At 61.1% G+C, this 12,247-nt stretch overlaps 1 protein-coding gene across 1 annotated transcript; it reads left to right on the forward strand.

The window, feature by feature from the left end:
- Positions 1 to 5,703: 5,703 nt before the first annotated feature.
- On the forward strand, positions 5,704 to 10,310 carry B3GNT7 (UDP-GlcNAc:betaGal beta-1,3-N-acetylglucosaminyltransferase 7). The gene is given in 3 exon segments (XM_023259795.2): positions 5,704 to 5,714; positions 7,807 to 7,901; positions 7,904 to 10,310. Coding segments are annotated over 3 exon segments (1,203 nt in total). The 3' UTR covers positions 9,001 to 10,310.
- The last annotated feature ends 1,937 nt before the right edge of the window (positions 10,311 to 12,247 follow it).

Raw genomic sequence — 12,247 nt, forward strand, 5'->3', positions numbered from 1 at the left:
CTGGCTCCCACCCCCCCCCCCACCCCCGAGCCCCGGGTGGCCTGGGCTGACCCCCAGACCAGCCAGTGGGGGCGCAGGCAAGGGAAAAGGGCCAGAGAGCGGCCAGCCCTCCAAGGAGCTGCGTCCACCCTCCACCGGCCAGCCTGGGAGCTCCTGCCTCCCAGGAGAGAAGGATTTGTCAGGAAACCACGTGGGAACATCGCCCACACAGCCACCCAGCCCTCTCTTCTTCCTCCTGGGGCCCCCAGTCTTACAGGTGTGTTTGGGAGGGCGATCTGAGAGTCCAAGGGGATTCGGCACGAGTGAGAAGACTGGCCGGCACCCCTGCCCCTGCTTTCTTGATAACAGCAGCTTCCTTTGAGGGACCTGCCCCTCCAGGTTGTTCCTGTGGGGCTGCTGGTCCCAAGGCCCTGCCCCAACCACCACAGGGGACACATGAGCCAGGTCTAGCCGGTGACAGTATCCAGGCCCCCAGACACGATCGCTGACCCAGGTTTGGGCGTGTGACTGAGGCCAAACCAACGAGAGTCCTTCCCTGGAATTTTATACATGGAGGTTGGGAGGGGAAAAAAACAAAAAACAAAAAACAGAAAAAACCACCTCTTTCCTCTGGGATCATCAAGATAGAGCGATAAAGGCCTGAGGCCATCTGCACACCTACCTCTCTCCTGCTCCTCATGGAAGGAGCCAGGAGATGGGCGGACTATCCAGGGGTGTGGGTTGTGAGGAGACAACGAGAGGGAGCAAGAGAGAGTGGGTTCCCCCCACAGGAGTAAATACATTCCTTTTGCTTGAGCTAGTTTGAGTTGGGCTTCTGTCTCTCACACCCAGAGGAGCCCTAAATGGCACTGAACACTCCTTGCTGTCTCTCCCTGGCTCCCTCAGACCCCACACAGAGGCCGCGGCCACCCTTTCCCACTCCTCCAGCTCACAAAACAACCCGAGCTTCCTTAACTGCCACCTGCTGGGCTGGGAAAAGTGAATTCCTCAGCTCTCCCCACCTCTACCCCCACTTTCCTCAACAGCTGCCTCCCCATCCTGGCCTCCTTCTATTCAGGGTCACAGGAGACAGTGTCCCTCCTCTGCCCCTGCTCACACCTGACCAAGAGAGCTGGAAGTGGAGGGCTCAATGCCAGTGGATCCCAAACCTGCCTGTACCTCAGAATCATCTGGGAAACTGAAAAAAAAAAAAAAATACAATTTCCCAGGTTCCACCAGATTCTCTGCAGGCAGGCCCTGAAATTATAATTTAAAAACATCTTCACTGGTCATGGCCATGTTACCTTCTTGGTTGTCCATTCAGTCTTGGCTTGAGCAGCATTTGGCCATCGAAGGACATCTGGGGGTCCCCAGGAACAGGATGTTGTTCATTGCGTTGCTCAGAGGGAGCCCCTTTTAACTCCCCCGCCCATCTTCTCTGAAGGCCTTGTGATCTGAGCTTCTCTCTGGCCCGATCTTCCTTTGGGTGCGGGGACTTCCCAGACTCCAGACCAGATCCCCCCTGCTTTGAAAACCTTGTCCTCCCTGCCCCCCTGAACTCTTCCTCCCTTCCTCCACCTCCCCACCTCTCTGCCAGCTTCTTCTCGGTCTTTCTCTTCCTCCTCTGTGCTATGTCCTCCTGACTGGGCAGTTCTTCCCAGGATGCCCTGCAGGGTGGTCATCCTCTACAGTAGATGTGGGTGGCTACCAGGGACAGAGGCAGGTGAAGGTGGTAGGCCTCACCCCACACCTCCCCACAGGACGGTAAGTTACAATGAAATCAGTGCCACCCCATCCCTGCCTGGGAGCCTGGGGGAGCCCCACTCTCCATCCTGTGCAGGGAAGCTTCTCTCTGGGTAGATTCAAGGACATGATGGCCGAAGGTTGGCTAACACTCCAGTGAGATCATTGTGTGGGGCACCCAGGACCAATTAGAGAAAGTTCTGGCCCCAGGGCACTGCTCTGCTGGGTTGCTGGACTCGTTCAGTCATGGGGAGAGGGGTCTGTGCTGTATTTCTTGCCGAGCACACATCTTCAGGGACACTCTTTTCACTACAGAGGGATGACTTCTAATTCTGATACACCACTGCTAATCAGCAGGCCCTCTGCAAGTGTAGAAGGCCACACTCGAAGCACTGGCCATGGCTGCCAGTGGAGGGTAGCTCCTCAGAGTCTTTGACCACGAAAATGGATTCCATCACACACTCACACACATCCCACTGCCGCACTGATGTGAGTAAAGCCAGGGCAACGCAGCCTCTGTTCACGGCAGTCTATGTAAGGAGCCCAGGGCTCCCTACACCCGGCATTCATGTTCTCTGGGGCCCAAGTCAGCCCCACTTTGTCCAGTCAAAGGCTGACCCAGGACAACCTCTGGCCTTTCAGATGTCTCCCCACACCAGAATGTCTGCAGGTCCTTAGCCTCCCCTCCACCCCCCACCCCTTCCCCCGTCAACGGCCACAATGCTCTTGCGTCAAACCAGCAGGATCTGGATTCCAACCAATTCTAGAGTGTTGGTGGAGCAGATACAACAGAAAGTGGGAATAGGGATGGAGAAAGGGAAACGGCAGAGGAAAAAGGAGCAGGGATGGGGAGGAAAGGAGAGGGAAGGTACACAGGAGGTGTGGGGAAGGAAGAGGGACTGAGGGAAGGGGAGTTTCTCCCACATCAGGGGCTCTCTGAGCTCCCTCTTCCAGGGCTGCGCCTCAGCCTGAAAGAGGGGACGGTGACAGGGACATCTAACCCACCGCCGCTGCATGGGACTCCCTCTGCCTACCCAACTACCATTCCCATTCCCCCACCATCCCTCCAGGCTACAGACAGACCACCTCCCCATGCCCAGCCCCACCCCACCTCCTGGGACCTGGGTTCTGCAGCTTCCATAGCCTTTGGCCAGGGCTGTGGGCCCCGGAGAAGATTCCATCTGCAGACTGACCTCCCCCTCCTCAGGGCCTTGCTCAACCACCTCAACTGTGGTTTGAGATAATCAGCAGGAATCCGCTGGGGTTCTGCCCACAGGGGCTGGGACAGGTGGAATGAGCCAGACTGGGTGAGCCTCCCAGCGCTTCCTGATAGGGACAGGCCCAAGCAGCCTGCAGGGTGAGAACTGACCAGGGGCTGGCCTGGCTCCCACATCCCCATCCCCCCACCCCACCCCAGGCAGTCAGGGACTATTTAACTTTCATCCGTTTCCCCCCATCCTAGTTCCACGTAGGTACGCACAGATCAGATGAATCCACGATGACAAACTGTTCCTCTCAATGAACCAAATTCCACTGGCAAACACTCAGGTGGCCTTTAGCGTCTCCAGCCATCACCACCCCCTTGAGCCCCGGTGGGTTCTGGGGCCTTTGGGTCAGGCCAAATATTAACAATACTATCAACAGCAGCCAACCTGTCATAATGCCACCGTGTAGGAGACACTAATCTACGCACTTCGCATGCGTCATCTCGCGTAACCCTGTGCTGGCAGGAAATTGAGGTCTCAAGGGGATAAGCCACCTGCCCCTACTGACAGCCCGGAAGTGTAGAGCCCTGACCCCACCCCCACCCCTCCAGTCTCAGAACCTGGGCTCCAAGCCCCTTCCCAGGGGCGGGCGGCTGTGTCTGCCCCTCCCAGGCACCTGAGGAAACCCCATAGCTTCTGGGTGAGAGGTCAGTGCTGACCCTGGATGGAATGTCCTTGGCCAGGCTTCCCTGGCCCTCCCTCCAGGCCACACTTGCAAGGTGAAGGGGCAGAACCCAGAAGCCTGGGCAGTGGAGTGCAGCGCCGGGTGACCTGTGGGACAGGTGGCCAGTGGGGCAGGGGCAGGCAGCCAAGCCAAGGAGGGGCTCCGGGCTGCAGGTCAGACCCTCCTCTGCTCTTTCCCTACTTGGGAGGGGCCATGAGAAACAGCACTGGCCCCCGGGTTCTTGACTGGAATTTTGCCTGGAAGGCCCTTCACATTCCCTGATTGGAACTTGCAACCTGCCGGCAAATTCTATCAAATCTTGGGTTTTTCCTCCTCCTCCAAGGGCCTCTGGAGCCTTAAAGAAAGAGCTGGGGGCTCCTGGCTGGTTCTGTCAGTAGAGCATGTGATTCTGGATCTCAGGGTTGTGAGTTTGAGCCCCATGTTGAGTGTAGCGATTACTTCAAAATAAAATCTTAAAAAATAAATAAAGAGGCTCCTCACCCCAGGCTCAGGGTCCTAGGTTTAGGGCCCAGCTTGGCAGGCACGGCCTTATCAGAGTTCCTACCTCCAGCCTCTATACTCAGGGACTTCCCGGCCTCCCTAAGGAACCCCTTGGCAGGAAAATAACTCCCTGCCACTGCTGTCCCCTGGAGAAGGGCTCAGGGGCCTGCTTCTCGAACCAGCCAAGCCTTCTGGCTTTGTTTACTATGAGACCTGACCCACTGGGTTTTTCCCCCTCTGGGCACCTCTATTTCCTCCTTTGTAACTGGGAATAAAATAGCACATGCCTCTAGGATTAAGTGATTCATGTGTGAGCCTAGAATCATGCTTGGCATATTGTAACTGCTTGATGAATGTTAGCTACTATTTATTGCACTGTTAACTGCTTCCATTTCAATTCTATGGGCATTTTCTGAGGTCCTGCTGTCAGCTCAGCCACGGGACCTCATCATGGAGCAAGACTAGAACAGACCGGTGTGCAACGGCCAAACCAGCAGAGGTTTTTACCTGCTGGACGATTCTGGAAGTCACCCGGATGGAAACACCCATCTCCCCAGACCCTGCTGAGCCAAGAATTCCCTTCTGTGTCTTCTGTCACTTGAGCCCACTCCCTAGGAATCGCTGGGTCTGGCACACACACAAGCAGATTAATAAAGGCTGGGGACAAAAAAGGGGTTTGAGTAAAATATTTGTAGATGGATGAAAAGAGAGATGGTTGGGGCCAGGCAAGCAGGCCTTCCCTTGGTAGTGAGGGGAGCCCTCTGAGGCAGGAGGGACCCCAGAGGGGGAGAGGGCCTCCACGTTGGGGCACAGAAAAAGGTTTCCGGAGCGGTGGCCCCTGACACGGGCAGCCTAGCCTCCTGGGGCGTCTTATCTCACAGACATTGCCCCCCCTGCAGCCCCTCTCCCCTGCAGACAAGCCCTAGGCGGCTGGCCCAGGGGCCCCAACAGCAGGGTGCAGGGAGGCCTGCCTGGGAAGGGGGAACGGGGAGAAGGCAGAGGGAATCGGAGGGGGAAAAGGAAGCTTTGTCTTCCTCTGCCTCCCCTACCACGGAAAAAAAGTCCTAATAGGGCCAGAGGGAGCCGGTGGGGACCGCGGGGCGCCAGGAAGGTTGCAGGTGGGTGGTGTCCTGGTTCACAGTCTTCCAGAAGGGCCGACGACCCCATGGAAGCTCCGCGGGGGAAACCGAGTACCCGGGGACAGAGGTGACGGGAGCGATCCTCGTGGGCTCCGAGGTCCCCACTCCCGGTCGGGCCTCGGGTTCCGCCTCTAGGAAATGGGCCACGGGCGCTCGCCGCAGTGCGGAGGGCTGGCCCGGCGGCCGAGGGGCTGGAGGGCCGGGGGCGCCGAAGGGGTTAACGCACCTGGGCCGCCGCCGCCCCTCCCGGTCCCTCCTCCGGCCGCGGGGAAGTGGAAAGTCGCGGCGGGGGCGCGGCCCGGCCTTCGCTCCCGCCCGCCCCGTCCTCGTCCCCGCCCGCCGTCCCCGAGCCGCGGCGCCCAGAGCTGCGACCCGCGCGCCCCGCTCCGCCGCCGCCCCGGCCCGGGCCGCCATGTCTCTGTGGTGAGTGGGGGACCCGGCCGGGCCGTCGGGCGGGGGGCCGGGCCGGGGGGCGCGGGGACCCTGGGCTCCCTCCCCCGAGGTCCGGGATGCACGGGGGTGGGGGGGAGCCGGGCGGCTCTCGGGGATGGGAGGATGCCGCGCCGGGTGCCCCGGGGCTGGCCTCAGTTTCCCGGGACGGACGGGCTCGGCGGCGGCGGCGGCCGGGATGCCCGGGGGTGCGCGGCGCCCGCACCAGCCGGACGCGGCCGGGCTCCGCGGAGCCCGTGCGCGCTGCCGTCGCCGGCGGCCCCTCGGCTCTGCCCGGCCCGGGCCCCGCGGCACCCTGAGCCCACCTCGGGACCCCGGGCTTTGGGGACTCAAGGGCTCTCCGGCAGCCCGGTCGCGTCCCCCGTTCTGAGGGCCTCCTGCGTCCTGGGCGACCGCCGTCCTCTCCCCGCTTCCCCCCCCCCCCCCCCGCCCGGAGGGGCTTTCCTTCCTCCGGGGAGCTCGGGCCTCCAGCCCCACTCCCCCTGTCCCCTTCTCTTTACTCCTCTGAGGGACTTTAGTCCTACAAATGGAGTTGGGCGGTGCAGGTGGCTAGGCCTGGGCAGAGGGGCCTCGCCGCATCCCCTTCCCCTGGGGTGACCCCCGCTGGACTTCCTCCAGTCCCGACCTCCCCCGCTCAGGCGAAGGGGTGTTTCGCTGAAACGCCTGGGGCAAGAGACCCTGACCCAGAACATTCTGCTGTCCCCCTTGGGAGGGTCGAGTCTTGGGTCACACCCCCCACTCCAGCACCTGGGGTGACCCAGTCTTCCTCCTACCCCATAAACGGGAACCCTTGGGACTCCATGGGAAAACATCGCTCCAGGGGGCTCATCACCAGGGGCATCCCTGGGTGCCCGAACCTTCAACTAGCCAGGCATGAGGGCCACCCCCAACTTCTCCAGCGTCCCTGTAATGCCACACTGCAGTCTATTTCTTCCATTTGCCCTGCGGCTCCCCCTCTGGAGGTTGGGGCTGTCTCCCTCTTGGCCTGGCCCTGCGACGCCACACTTCTGGACTGCCTGTGTCCCCGAAGCCCCCAGCCCCTGTGTCTCCACAAGAGAGACCAGGCCAGGAGGCCTAGCCACCTCCAGAGTGTGAGCTGAGGAGAGAGGGTCCTGGGGCCCCAGGGCTCAGGCCCCCTGCCTTGGGCCTGCCAGCACCTCTAGCAAAAAGCTCTAATTTCTGCTTCCGAAATGGGTGTGGTAGGAGCTCGGTGGACAAAGAGGGTCCCTGGAGAGTGGAGGTCTGAATGTGTTCCCTTCCCCGGGGAGGCAGAGCTGGGGGAACGCCATCTCTCCTAGCGGGAGAGCGGGGCCCAAGCTGAGCAGAGCAGGTAAGAGGCAGGAGACCCCTGTCCCATTCTCGGGCCTCGCTCAGCCATGAGGGCAGCTATTGTGCGTTGGATCAGATGGATGGGGTGGAAGGGGAAGGGACAGGCTTCTTCAGGTCCCACGTTAGAGACTCTCCCTGATGTCCCCCCAGAGGTTCCTGAGCTCCCAAGCTGTAGAGCGGGTGCTGTCTCTGCCCCCCAGGATGGTTCACCCCAATGGGTCGTGAGGTTTGCACAGAGAAATGAAAGCAAACCGGGTGCCTTGCCGGGGTTGGGGGAATAGGCAGAAGTCTCCACCAGAGGTCGTCCTTGTAGACGCACAGCATCCCCGGACTGCATACCCACTGTGTGCCAGGCACATTAGATAGCACTCCAATTCCTTGTTGTTATCCTCATGCCGGGGAAAAAGAAATGACAGTTTGGAGAGGTTAAGGGGACCCACTCAGAGTCACTAAGCTTATAAGTGGCAGAGCCAAGATTTAAACCCCTGCAGCCTGACTCCACAGTGCTTGTACTTAAACTTCGTGCAGCGAGGTTGCCCTGGTCCTGGAAGAGGGAAGTCAGGGTGGGGGAGAAGGCAGGACCCTCCTCTGATCACTCGGGCCGCAGGACCTGAGTCTGTGTCCAGGCTCCACATGCCCATCTGGGACTGCAGCTCCGAACAAGGCTGCTGGAGAGTCACAGGGGACTCACCCCTTCCTCTCTCCTCTGAACCACCCTCCATCCCCTCACCCCTAGGAAGAAAACCGTCTACAAGAGTGTGTGCCTGTCCCTGGCCCTGCTGGTGGCCGTAACGGTATTCCAGCGCAGTCTGACTCCCAACCAGTTTCTGCAGGCACCCCGCCCCCGACTCTAGAGCCACAAAAGGCTCAGAAGCCAAGCGGACACCTGGTGAACCCCAACAGTTTCTGGAAGAACCCAAAGGATGCGGTAGCCCCCACGCCCATGGCCTCACGAGGGCCCCAGACTTGGGACATCAACATCACTAACTGCTCGGTCAATGTCAACTTGACCCACCAGCCCTGGTTCCAGGGCCTGGAGCCACACTTCCGGCAGTTTCTGTCCTATCGCCACTGCCGATACTTCCCCATGCTGCTGAACCACCCGGAGAAGTGCCACGGTGACGTCTACCTGCTGGTGGTGGTCAAGTCGGTCATCACGCAGCACGACCGCCGCGAGGCCATCCGCCAGACCTGGGGCCGTGAGCAGGAGACGGTGGGCAGAGGCCGCGGCGCCGTGCGCACCCTCTTCCTGCTGGGAACGGCCTCCAAGCAGGAGGAGCGGGCCCACTACCAGCAGCTGCTGGCCTACGAAGACCGCCTCTACGGCGACATCCTGCAGTGGGACTTTCTCGACAGCTTCTTCAACCTGACCCTCAAGGAGATCCACTTCCTCAAGTGGTTTGACATCTACTGCCCCAAAGTTCACTTCATCTTCAAGGGCGACGACGATGTCTTCGTCAATCCCCCCAACCTGCTCGAGTTTCTGGCGGACCGGCAGCCACAGGAAGACCTGTTTGTGGGCGACGTCCTGCAGCACGCCAGGCCGATCCGCAAGAAGGACAACAAATACTACATCCCGGGGGTTCTGTACAGCAAGGCCAGCTACCCGCCGTACGCGGGCGGAGGGGGCTTCCTCATGGCCGGCAGCCTGGCCCGGCGCCTGCATCACGCCTGCGACACCCTGGAGCTGTACCCCATCGACGACGTCTTCCTGGGCATGTGTCTGGAGGTGCTGGGCGTGCAGCCCACGGCCCACGAGGGCTTCAAGACTTTCGGCATCTCTCGGAACCGCAACAGCCGCATGAACAAGGAACCCTGCTTTTTCCGCTCCATGCTTGTGGTGCACAAGTTGCTGCCCGCCGAGCTGCTGGCTATGTGGGGGCTGGTGCACGGCAACCTCACCTGCTCCCGCAAGCTGCAGGTGCTCTGACCCCGGCCCGACCACCGGGCCGGGCGAGGGCAGGTGTTCCTGAGCCCCAGAAATCATGGGGCCGGAGCCGCAAAGCCAGGACGTGGTCTGTGGTCCCCTGCAGGGAGCTGGAGGGTTTGGGCCGTGTGCGCCCCTGGGTGTGATGGGGTGCAGTTAGCCGGAAGGAGGCCTCCCTGCGCGGACACTCCCCAGAAAGTGGAGCTGAGGCCCAGGACCGTTGGGAACTGCCCTGACCGCGGAAGGATCATCTTGGGAACCAGGCCACCGGCCACTGGTCGCCCTCCTAACCTGGGTGCCCTGCTTGGCTCCCCGTGACCTGGTGGAGGCCCTGGCGGTCTCTGAAGGAAGCCGGTGCTCAGGTACCCGGGTTAGGCCTGACCCCGGACGGGTCTGTGGCGGCCCTCTCTTCTTCACAGAGAAGATTCTCGTTCTCCCATGAAATGCCTCAGTCTCCCCCCGCTGGGCCCAAGCAGCCCTTTCAGGAGAAGCTCAGCCCTGTGCAGGCTCACAGGCCCCCTCTTCCCCCACAGTCCCTGCCCCTGGGTCTCCAGGAGACGGAACCTCAGAAGGCCCTCAGCGCCGCCCCCGCCCCCCAGACCCGCCTGGAGTTGCTGCTCAGTGTCTGCTCCCAGGTGGCCTGACTCCTGGCCGTGGCCTGTGATGCTCCATCCGCCCCTGTCTGGACGCGCGGCTGGCCGCTCCGACTACCTCAGCGATCCTCAGAACCTCCGGGCGGGCCGCAGCCCCCCCCAACCCCACCCCTGACACAGGGCCAGAGAGCAGTGCTCCAGCCCCCCGCGGTCACGGTGCTGCCCCACCGGCCCAGGGCCCTCGTGCGGTCCCACTGAGGCCTGGCTCCCCGGCCAGAAACCAGCTGGTTTGGCCCTGGAGATGGACGTTCCTCTATTACTGTGAAGTTTTATTTATGAAGAATCTGGAAGGAGAGAGTGCCAGGCCTCAGGAGATGGTGGTATTCTTCCCTCCCCTTCCCTCATTCCAGCAAGAGTCCACCTCCCTCGGCCACTCGCCTCCCCCCAGAGCACCCCCATGCCCGTCACAGCGCCCCCACCCCCCCACCAGAACCCTGCCCTCCCTGCACGCCTACTTCTCCAGGGCCTGAGCAGACCAGCGTGTGCCCCTGGGAGGGGATGGAGGGACCCTTGTGTTCCACCTCGCCCGGGGCCGGGGGTCCTTGTGGGTGGGTGCAGAAGGATGCCACCTCATTTCTCAGGGTGGAGTCACCTGGGAAGCGACTGCGGGATCAACTCTGTTTTCTCAATAAAAGGAGGTGGTTGTTTTCTGGCGTGAAACTTCCTGTCACCATTTCCATCAGAGAGTGTCCGGGGCCCAGGTTGCCAGAGAGTTCTGAAGACACGGCTTGTTCCTCCCTCTTGCTGGTGGGTACACAGGACCGCTTGAAGGGCTTTAGAGGGATGTGGGTGCCAAGATTAAAGCAGAGACCACAGAGAGACGCCCCCTGGACGGGGCGCCAGAGGGGAGAGGCTTGCCGGCTAATGGTGCATTCCCGTGGAGCCTGATGCGCCCGGGAGCGGGGTCGGGTGGGGGTGTGCACGAGCTCGCGGGCTCCCTGATGTCCCTCGGGTCAACCTGGAAGCATTGATACGGTTGACGAGAAGCACTGAAACAGTGGCTCCGTGCCGTCCGGGGTTGGTGGTACAGGGGACTGCAGGGTAGGGGGAACCTTGGCCTAAGTTGCTTACCTCTAGGTTGGGGAGAGCAGCTGTCCCCAGAAGAGTCGCTGGGGCCCTAGTGAGCAAACCAGCCGCTCCCTGCCTGGGCCCAGCTCCAGGCATCACGGAGTAGGTCAGATGCCCCCGGCTGTCTACACTGGGCCTCTCCTCCAGGGAAGTGGAAGGAATGGCTGGGTCCTAACGTAACACAACATCTAGGAGTGCAGAAGGGGGCACGGGACTAAACGGCTGTCCCTCGCGGCCCCGGCTGCCTGGGTCCAAGCCCCCAGAGGAAAAACGGACACGGCAGCTCTTCCAACTCAGCCCAGATTTTCCCATGTCTCAGACGACCAGCTGCATAATTTGAAGGGCCCAGTGCAAAATGAAAATGCAGGGCCCCTGGTTTTAAAAGGTAAGAATTTCCAGTTTGCCACAGCAGAGGGTTAAACCAAGCACACAGCCTGCTGAGCACAGGTCACACCCCCAAGTTGTCAGCCCCCTGTGTCCCTCATACCCTGTGAAGCCAGGGGCTCCAGAAAGCAGAGGGGGGCAGTAGGTCCTCTGTCTAACCCGAGCTCGGTCCACAGAGGACAGGGGCAGCAGGGAGGGACACCCAGGAGACTGGGAGATGGAGGGTGGAAGCGACGAGCCCTGGGCGGGGTTCCAGGGACAGCACTGTGTTCGGCTAGGACCTGGAGAATGAAGTTGAGAGCTAGAGGAGGCCGTTGTACCTGAAGCAGGAAAGAGCTCCTCTCCGGGGGTGCTAGGGTAGGGTGTGAGAAGGGACAGGAGGGGCGCCTGGCTGGCTCAGTCAGTTTAAGTGTCCAGACTCTTGGTTTTGGCTCAGGTCATGATCTCACAGTTCGTGGGTTGGAGCCCCAAGTCAGGCTTCGCCCTGACAGCGCAGAACCTGCTTGGGATTCTCTCTCTCCTTATCTTTCTGCCCCTCCCCCACTCACACTTTGTCTCAAAATAAATAAACTTTAAAAAAGAAAGAAAAGAAAAACGGACAGGAGCCTGCGAGGGAGGTAGGGCCTAGTCTCAGGCCTGCATTGCAGGAAGATGTTCAGACTTGATCTTGAGAGCAAAGGGACAAGGTGCAGGGGCCCTGGGTGTGCACCCCCTTCCTGTGGGCCCCGTGGACCTGAGGCTTTAAGCGGAGACTGCACTTCCCAGCATGGGAATTCGCTCAGCCGTGGGCCCCCAGGGCGGCCTTGCTGCTGACCCCATTTCAGACTTCAGGGGCCCAGGCCTGAGCTGGCAGAACTGGCAACCGAGTGGGGCTTCTGTGCTGCATGGCAGGAGGAAGGGAGGAAGGTCACGTTGCCCACCGAAGGGGGCCAGTATGTCAGGACCCCGCCCGACACAGGATGGGGAGCAGCCTTCAGCCCTGGGGGTGACAGTGCCTCTGCGTCCTGAAGGAGGGGTGGCATTCCTGCGCAAGAAGGGGAAGGAGGTCAGTCCTGGCTGGGAACATGCAGGGCATCAGGGACAGCGGCCAGCGGCCTGGCGGACAGGGCTGGAGATGGGAGAGACGGGGGTGGCAGTGTCCTGGT

The sequence above is a fragment of the Felis catus genome, chromosome C1, assembly GCF_018350175.1.
Source record: "Felis catus isolate Fca126 chromosome C1, F.catus_Fca126_mat1.0, whole genome shotgun sequence".
Taxonomy (NCBI): domain Eukaryota; kingdom Metazoa; phylum Chordata; class Mammalia; order Carnivora; family Felidae; genus Felis; species Felis catus.